The sequence below is a fragment of the Sinocyclocheilus anshuiensis genome, unplaced genomic scaffold (assembly GCF_001515605.1).
Source record: "Sinocyclocheilus anshuiensis isolate Anshui unplaced genomic scaffold, SAMN03320099.WGS_v1.1 scaffold524, whole genome shotgun sequence".
NCBI lineage: Eukaryota > Metazoa > Chordata > Actinopteri > Cypriniformes > Cyprinidae > Sinocyclocheilus > Sinocyclocheilus anshuiensis.
This window is the reverse complement of record NW_015555703.1, coordinates 268691-278655: the sequence shown is the minus strand read 5'-3', so window position 1 is coordinate 278655 and position 9965 is coordinate 268691. Positions and strand designations below refer to the sequence as shown.

Sequence of the window (9965 nt, the reverse complement as noted above, 5' to 3'; positions counted from 1 at the left end):
CAAAAATGAACTGTTACAATTATACACTTATTTTCACATAGCTATGAGGACTGTTAAACATGGACACGCGTGCAGTTGCTGTACTGTATTAAAGCTTTAATCAGGATAAAACCATATATTAAAAGCTAACATAAGCAGTAGCATTTACAAATAACAGCGTATCTAAAAGTATGAGACAACAACAAACAAAAAACATAGGCCTACCATTAAAAGCTGTGCTTGCACAGGTTCTGCACGATCCTCTTCAATAATATCATCTGCTTTTCAATTGGGCTCAAACTGATAAGTGATATTAACGATGCCTTGTTTACAATTCAACCGAAGCACATGCTGCTGAGGTGAAGGGCGGGACGTTTAGCCTCCTTTCACTAGAGGCGGTTTAGCCAATCACACGTTTTTAAAAAAACGAAGCATTAACACATGTAAGACTGCACCCCGTAAACACAATCAAGCCTAGAAAAAAAACACTGAACCACCCCTTTATGTTGGATATTCCTGCATGGACATAAAATTTATCTGGAGCCTAGAAATGGAAAGCAATGTTTTGAAACTGTTATTTATAAAACAGGAGAAACACCTGGGCCAAGGCACCCGCACAAACATCTATGCTGGCAAGCTGAAGTTGGGAAATGAGGATGATGACGGTTTGTCAGGCCATGAGGTTGTGGATGTGGTTCTGAAGGCGCTGGCAGCAGGAAATTACATTTCCGTAAGTGACACCCCATCTTATGACACATAAATAACTCTACTGGTAATTGCTTTCACAAATCCTGCTCTACTGTTCTTAGGCCTTCCTGGACACAGTCAGTGTAATGCAGCAGATATCACATAAACACATGGTTCTGATGTATGGCATATGTATGCACAGCATGGACGGTAAGTGTACCCACTCCACCAGATAAAAATGCAACAGTACTTAAAAGTAAAGGAATTAAAGTTAAAGGAATAGTTGACCTGTGACTGCAGATGATCTCATGTCTCATTGCTGTTGTTCTGTCAGTCATTATGGTGGAGGAGTTTGTTCAGCACGGCCCTCTGGATCTGTTCATGAGAAATCATCGCTCTGAACTCACACCCTCCTGGAAGTTCCAAGTTGCGGAGCAGCTTAACAGTGTCCTCAGTTATTTGGTACAATATTTAAGTTTGAACTTGACTTTGTTTCACCTTTGTTTACATTTTGCGAAATATTTAAGACTTATGGGTCAGTGATTTTATGACTTTAAAACGTGTATACATTAAAATGTAACATTTCACAAGATGTTTGCACCTTAAATACTATTATACTATCAAATACTATCAAATATTCATAGAACATAGAATTTAAAGAACACATTTTAGGTCTGAATCGGTGTTATTTTAGTATTGTTTAATAATAATATTGTAGTATTTATTCATATTTTGAATTAGCTTTTATTTTGTTGTATTTTTAGTTTTAGTATTTTTTGGGTGATTTTTGTCATTTGTATTCGTTTTTATGAATATTTCTGTTTAGCTTTAATTAATTATTTTTTTTATTTCTTTTTTTTTTTTCCAGTTTTAGTTTAACATTTAAGGTGTACAAATATTTAGCATCTTAAATATTTTAAAAAGTGTCAAACATATTTTTCAGGTAAAGTTTTAGTGACAGTTTTAATAACAATTTTATTTATAATTATTAGTTTTTTTTAATGACAAAGAAACAATAATGCAAGGTTATGCCAAACTGAATTTTTGCCTTTTAAAGACACTGGACAGTTACACAACCTAGATATTTTACTTAAAGGTCAGCAAAAAGTTTTAATTCAGAAGCCTGTTCATCATAGAAAAAATCATTCATGTATTCAAATCATTGTATAAATTGCATTTTAATGTATTTTTCAATTACTGAATAATAGATTTAGACAAAAAAAAAGATGTTTACTGTAGTTATTAATGTTATTCATATATCACAACAATAACATGTGACAGCTATAAATTATCCATTTTCCAGGGGATAATTTTTATATCCTGCTTTGCTCATCAAGATCTTAAAGAAAAGAAGAAAATACATGATTCAGAACTCTCTAATGGGATGTTTGAGACAGAAAAATAGGACTCTTGTCTTATTTTCTCTCTTTCAGGAGGATAAGAAGCTTGTCCATGGGTATGTCTGTGCTAAAAATGTCCTGTTGAAGCTGGATGGTCTGAAAGGACAAGGTGGTCCTTTCATTAAACTGAGTGATCCTGGACTGTCAATCGCTGTGCTCAGCCAAGCGGGTAACACACGCTCATACACATTCATCCAGAGCCTCTGAAAACCCTTACACCATACAAGTGTGCAGTGACTATTTAATAACATCTATTTAACATTTAATTGAATATAGTAACAAATTAATAGTAAAATTATTTAACCCTCATAATGCATTGAAAATCTGTATGCTATTGTCGCATTTCAGGTCCATTGGACCTGAAGAATGGAGATTTTATAAAACTTCAAATTTCAATTTACACATGAAAAAACTATGACTAATACTATAAACTATAGTGAAATTAAAACTATTCAATATTCTACTCAATATTCATGAGAAATCATTGTATGAAATTCATAAGAACATCTGATAATTCTGATCTGGTAATTTACCAGTATTACTATTAACCCAATAAGAATGAATGTAATTTGAATAAATTTCTTTGAATTTATAACTCATGATTGCTCAAAAACATTTATGAAACTTACATATTTATTTCTAAGAAAACAACATCAAAACAACGAATAGTACTCTAAAATGTTTTCAAACACAAATTCATTTGAAATAAATTTCATTTTTTTAAAAAGTGAGCAATTTTTCATGCTGCAATGGTTTGTCAATAGCCGTACATATTAATATTAATCAACAAAGTTTAGTCCCAAAAGTGTGTGAGACATGGGGAAAAGGTTAAATATATTTTATTTTAAGTTTTTTGACACTAATATAACTTCATAGATCATTTTACAGAAAGTATTTTAGACACCTAGTGGTACTCCATACATATGTGTAACATTTTATCTAAATGATTATATCTCTTAAAAAATATTTAAAAAAAAATTAAAAAAAATTTTTTTATTTTTTATTTATTTATCTCTTTCAGATCAAAACAGACCCAAATGCATTATAAGGGTTAAATAATAATCAGTATAATGGATTTTGACTTTATTAAATGACATTTTTAATCCATTTTGCATTACTAATACTCCTGATTGTTCGTGTGCTCAGAGTGTATCGACAGGATCCCCTGGATCGCCCCGGAGTGTGTTAAAAACCCCAAAGCACTGAGCATTGCAGCAGACAAGTGGGGGTTTGGGACCACGCTATGGGAGATCTGCTACAATGGCGAGGTGCCCCTGCGTGAAAAGAAACTCTTAGAGGTGCTTGACTATTCTTAGATGACTCTTCTGATGCATCTCTACATTTATACTTGACCAAAGCAGCAGTTGTTTTTTTATTGGAATTATTGTCCTTTGTTTCTGACTATTACAGTTGTAATCTTACATCTGTGTGTGCATAAACAGAAAGAGCGATTCTACGAGGTGTGCGGTACTCTGGTCACTCCCAGCATCAGTAAACTGGCTGATTTGATCTCACAGTGCATGAACTATGACCCAAAGAAGAGACCGTTCTTCAGAGCCATAGTGAGAGAGCTGGACGAGAAGGGTATCTATCACGTAATATCATACTATCATTAACACTAATAGTCTTTACCTCTTCTTTATGCATAGATTTAAAAAAAATAAACTTTTTGTCATCAAGGATGTCAAAAAACATCTCGGGTTACGTATGTAACCCTGGTTCACGGGAAGGGGGAACGAGACACTGTGTCCTCTAGTGGACATTATGGGGAATGCCTCAGCGATGTCTGAAGCCTTGATTCAAACGCAACAATGAAGTTGGCCGACGACAGTCTGTGACATCACTAAAAGTGCGACCACTGGTATAAAAGGGCATCTGTAGTACAGGTCATCCAATGTTTTTGTCTGAAGGAGACTTGAGCAGGAAGGCCCAAAGCATGGCACCAGGACGCAGTGTCTCGTTCCCCTTCTCAGGGAACCATGGTTACATACGTAACCTGAGATGTTCCCCTTCTTATGGGAACTCGTGCTGCATCCTCTAATGGACACTATGGGGAACAGAATACCCACTGAGCCATGCTGAGGGAATGAATACCTAATAGATCTATACAAAGGAGTCAAATTTCCCAGCTGGGATCTGTCACAGAACTGTTATGGCGCTTTTCCACTGCATGGTACAGGACGGTACGGCACGGCTCGCTTTTGGGGGGTTTTCAGCTACCTGGTATCTGGTACTTTTTTCAGTACCACCTCGGCTAGGTTTGGGTATCGTAAGAAATTTTCTGGTTCCGATTCCGGTTCCAGTTTTGCCTAACGATTCCCAGTTCCGATTTCGGTTCCATTTAAATGAACTATTATTATTTTTTCACTATTTTACCTTCATTGCATATAGTGTTGCTGTAAGGTAATAAGTAATGTTGAGTAATGCTAGTCCGTCAATCACATGTGCTTCAAAGTTGATGTTTATTACACTATCAATAACATTTTGCTTTTCAAGCAGGAATAAGCTGGTTGGCCAAATAGTCCCTTGAGAGCTAAGACACTTGTTCATTTCCCTAAATTAATGAAATATTAACTGTTATACTTATAACCATGTATACACACACTCCATAAAGCCCCTATTTTACAAATAATAATGTAGTCAGGAGATGGTGTGATGCAATGAGTGGTTTCCACATTTTTAAACATTTAAAATGCATGAAAATAAATATTTTCCATCACTTTATCACTCTTGAAATGATCTGTACAATAAATAATCTAACCCTCATACTTGCATAACAATAGCAGTCTATTTATTTAGTGGTCCAAGTTGAAGTCAGTATGTATATTAATAACAATATGAGACAAATATAATGTAATTTAGTGGCGGCAGGAGGTGCGCGCTGCTGGTACATGTACAGTCAGACAAAACCATGTGCACAGTTATCAAAGCCGCGAGTGCGCGTACAGTCGTGGAAAACGATGTGTTCGGCAGTTAAAGACGTGACGCGGCACGTCTGTAGAGTGCGCATCATGGGAAATTATGTGCTCAGTAATTAAAGAGGCAGGGCGGCGTTTCTGTTATTTGGTTTGTGACATCCTTTAGGGAAACGCCGGCACAAGGCTGCTCACAGCGCTTGGTCACGTGTCGCACCAGAATCGTTTTCGGAACCGAAACTTAGAAATTGCTCACGGTTCTGGTTCGTTTCCACATTTTTAAACATTTAAAATGCATGAAAATAAATATTTTCCATCACTTTATCACTCTTGAAATGATCTGTACAATAAATAATCTAACCCTCATACTTGCATAACAATAGCAGTCTATTTATTTAGTGGTCCAAGTTGAAGTCAGTATGTATATTAATAACAATATGAGACAAATATAATGTAATTTAGTGGCGGCAGGAGGTGCGCGCTGCTGGTACATGTACAGTCAGACAAAACCATGTGCACAGTTATCAAAGACGCGAGTGCGCGTACAGTCGTGGAAAACGATGTGTTCGGCAGTTAAAGACGTGACGCGGCAAGACGCGTCTGTGGAGTGCACGTCATGGGAAACGATGTGGCTCAGTAAGTAAAGAGGCAGGGCGGCGTTTCTGTTATTTGGTTTGTGACATCCTTTATGGGGAACGCCGGCGCAAGGCTGCTCACAGCGCTTGGTCACGCGTCGCAATGGGTTCCCAACCCTAACCTCGGCTGAGGTTCCAAGCGAGCCGTACTGTTACCAAAATGTGACGTGTAAACCCTGCTGATCACTGATTGGCCGGAGAGAATTGTCACTACATGCGTCACTGAACTTGCGACATGGGACACTAGACCCGCTAGATTAAATCAGCACAGCCAGTGAGGGTCTAACGCAACTTTTTTTGAACAAACACGAAGTAGCGCACCTTTTTTTAAACAACAAAATAATGGCTGTTTCGTGGTCTGTTGAGGAAGTACAGACGTTACTTTCGTTGATAGCCAAGGAGCGGATCCAGCGAGAGCTTGAAGCGATGACGTGGAATGAAAAAGTTTTTCAGTAGGTCGCTCAGCACGGCAGTAGAGGTGGCGCAACTATAGCGACATATCTATAATCCCGCCCACTCTAAAGCGGTACTAAACTGCAGTGGAAACGCAAACCGAGCCGAGCTGTACCATGCAGTGGAAAAGCGCCATTAGTGATGCTATCCCCTCACAGCCAGAAACCCAACCTCCAACCCTATGCAAGGAAAGTCCTGGTGAAAGCGCCAGTGCCCGTCCCAAGGGCAGAGCTTAAGGCCTGGTTTCAATTTTATGCAAACCTTATCTTACAAAACAATAACAAAACCATATCTTAAAATGGATTACACCTCAACACACACATACACATTGTGGAGCTTTACCAAACCATCAGAATGACAGGGTGCATACAAACATATGCATGCCTGTCAAAACATCATTAGTTCAGTTTTCAAGGCCAATGTGAATATGTCACAACCTGCCGTTTAAATACGATGTGGTACGCAGAGGTTTATACAGCAGAGTGGTAGTCTTTTCATAGTCAATGAAACTGAAACCCCCCCCCACAAAAGGTATCTTCCATGTGAAGATTAGAAAGAAATGGGAGACTCAGTGGAACTGAGCAGTTATGACCAGACAGAAATTGCTCATCCAGTCTACCACAAGCGATTTGGGGTCTCTTGCGCTTCCATGGAAGGTCTAATCTTGCCTTAGTGCGAACCATAACCTCCAGTAGTTCATCATACGCGGGGCAGTAGGACTCCATTACTTCCTCGTCCTCCACAGTTCCCTCCCACTCTTTCTGGCTGGAAGCCAAAAAAGTACTGTATGCTGGATCAGATGACGTGAGAGACAGTACATCTACATCCAGCAGCTCGCTCGAGGCTGCAGGGGAATTAGAAAAGAACATACTTTTATTAAATTCCTTTGCCAGCTCCACTTGCAGTCCCCATGATCTGAGTCTCTGCTGAGCCTCGGCAGCAGCAATTCCCGAACTGCAGGGCGCAGACACCTTTCCTAATTCCCTCGAGAAAAGGGACAGATGTGAATGATGAAAAAGCTTCGCAATCTGCACAATATGACCCCTCGAGGTCAGAGGCATGATCCTCACCGAGACAGAAAATGCACATTTCCTGAAATGCTTGCTAGGGGGATCCATTATCACCTTGACACGCTTACAGACAAACGGCTCCTGAAGACAAAAATCGCTGATGGATTTTTACTACAGGCGGCCTTTTATACCAGTGGTCGCGCTGGTAGTGATGTCACAGACTGTCGTCGGCCAACTTCTTTGTCGTGTTTGAATCACGGCTTCAGACACTGGTCACGCTGAGGCATTCCCCATAGTGTCCACTAGAGGACGCAGTGCGAGTTCCCATTCGAAGGGGAAAATATTTTGATTAAAAAAAATATGACAGTTAAGCACATTTACAACCCTCATTTAAAAATCTCATTCTTATTACTCTAATTTTAAAAAATGTATTATTTAAATTATAAAATACAATTTGAAGTATACTTCATGGTAGTATTTGTATACATTACTGAATTTACTGTATTTTTTATCTACAGACCTTCACCTTACAGAGTCAATTCCTCCACAGGAGACTGATCCTACAGATTTCAAGAGCAGGTTTCTCAAGAAAATACGAAAACTTGGAGAGGTACTGGACTTTTCGAGGTTTATGTCATATACTGTTACTTTTTCCTTTAAGTCAAATAAAGGAGCATGTGCATGATTCCTACTGGATACTGTATTTGGAAATGTTTTTATAGAATTCATAGAACCTAGATTTTAGTTCCCAATCAGTGTTGTTCTAGTATTATTTATATAATATTATAGTATGTATTCATATTTAGAATGAGTTTTAATTTTAAGCTATTTTAAGTTTTTATTTTAGTTTTAGTATTTTCTTTAATGGCCATTTGTATTAGTTTTTTTTTAAATTTTTTTTTAGATATTTCCATTTATCTTTAATCTAAAACACTTTTATATTTATTTTGGTTTAAATTAAGTAATTTTAGTACTTTAAGTTATTTTATTTCACTTATTTGCTAAGGCATCATTTAATTTTTGTTTTTGAAGTTTTTTTTATCTAATATTTAATTTTTGGTTTATTTCAGATTTATTCAAATTAACGAAACTTATTTTTAATTGATTTTTATTTTAGTTTTATTTAACGATAACAACACTACTGATTACCAGTAACCCCAGTATAACTTATTTAAAGAAATTGTATATTATAGATTTTATAGAAATTTCAATAGGAATATAGGAAAAATTCCATTAGAATTAGTGATTCTGGAAATCTGGACCAAGTTAAACCAATCTCACTCTCGATTCATTCACATTGAGATCCCCACATTCCCTCTCATCCCACCTAAATGCCATAATCCCTTGTCCTTGATTCATTACCTATTCGTATTGTTCTTTATCAATCTTGTCCAGGGTAACTTTGGGATGGTGGAACTGTGTCTGTACGATCCTAAGGGAGATCAGACAGGTGAGCTGGTGGCCGTCAAATCTCTGAAAACAGAAAATGAGAGCAGCAACCTGAGGAGAGAGATCAGCACCATCAGAAACCTTTACCATGAAAACATTGTCAAATACAAAGGCATCTGCAACGATGAAGGCAAGTCATGAGCACACCTACACACACACAAAGCCCTGTTTACACACAGTATTCACATTGGTTTCTAATCTCTATGACTATATACCTTAGTTACAAACAAATATATACCCCATTTATATGTACTTACTGTATTATTGCTTGGGGTGAATGTGTGTCACTTAGGAGGAGCGAACATCAAACTCATTATGGAGTATTTGCCTGCTGGCAGTCTGAAAGAATACCTGCCCCGTAACAAATCCAACATCGATCAGAAGAGACTGCTGCTTTATGCTCTTCAGATATGTCAGGTAATATAGCCAATACAACAGATGGCTATAGATATAGATAGCTTTTCCCATGAGCTATGTTTTCACACTAAAGCTTTCACATGCCACTTTTTGATATTTTGTATCCAATGCAATTACATACAGATATTTTGATTTGTGACTTAAGTGTCCAAATACTTTTTAGGCGGCACAACAGTAGCGATCACTATGAATAACTGCCATCTTTTAATATAAATATTGTGTTTGTCAGGGTATGGAGTACCTGGGATCTCAGAACTACATCCACAGGGATCTGGCAGCAAGAAACATCTTAGTGGAGAATGAATCACTTGTGAAGATCGGGGACTTTGGTCTGACTAAGAGCATCAAAGATGATAAGGAATATTACAAAGTGACTGAAGAACAGGACAGTCCTGTGTACTGGTAAAGCAGCACTCATTCCTGCTTGTATATCTTTGATTATTTTAATCACTATGTAAATCACTGTTTGAGTGTGTTGCTTTTAGATGTGTTGAATATTTCTGTAAAAGACAAATGATTTGTACATCTGAAAAGCTATTACCTTCTCCCTTTTAATTCAAACACCTACCATGATGACCTTGAAAATGCAACAAATTATGTTTTATGAATATTGTCGGCGTTGGTTGCAGCAGAAAGGAAACCGGATCCATGTGCAGCAGTCTTTATTCAGAACCTAACATAAAACTCCAGAACAGGGACAAAACAACCAACTTAACACAACGTACAACTGACAGTAAACTGAAAGAACCACAGGGCTTAAATAGACAGGACAAACAAAGGGAGAACCTAACTAAAACACACTTGAACTGAGGAACCTAATCAAATCAGTAGCCATAGAAACAAGCAGGGAGAGAACGGAGGAGAACTGAACTAATTAACAGACTAGGAGATTAACAAAGAACCTCAAACCTGAACAGAACAGAGAAACAGAATAAAAACAAACTCTAAACCAGAACTAACAAACCAAAACCGTGACAAATATAGTACTTTTTAAAATCAAATTTATAAAGCTTATATATA

The 9965-nt window shown here is 37.3% G+C and overlaps 1 protein-coding gene across 3 annotated transcripts in view; it reads left to right on the top strand.

The window, feature by feature from the left end:
• LOC107671698 (tyrosine-protein kinase JAK1-like) overlaps positions 1-9965 on the top strand; it is a 24048-nt gene that overhangs the window by 9627 nt on the left and 4456 nt on the right. For all 3 annotated transcript variants that reach the window (XR_001632238.1, XM_016464622.1, XM_016464623.1), the window contains exons 12-21: positions 569-709; positions 789-876; positions 1001-1128; positions 2100-2235; positions 3213-3364; positions 3509-3650; positions 7598-7689; positions 8475-8658; positions 8821-8945; positions 9175-9347. Coding sequence is in view for 2 of the 3 variants with exons in the window: in XM_016464622.1 (XP_016320108.1) it covers positions 569-709; positions 789-876; positions 1001-1128; positions 2100-2235; positions 3213-3364; positions 3509-3650; positions 7598-7689; positions 8475-8658; positions 8821-8945; positions 9175-9347 (1361 nt within the window). In the remaining variant the exon portion in view is untranslated. The remainder of the gene's footprint in view (positions 1-568; positions 710-788; positions 877-1000; positions 1129-2099; positions 2236-3212; positions 3365-3508; positions 3651-7597; positions 7690-8474; positions 8659-8820; positions 8946-9174; positions 9348-9965) is intronic.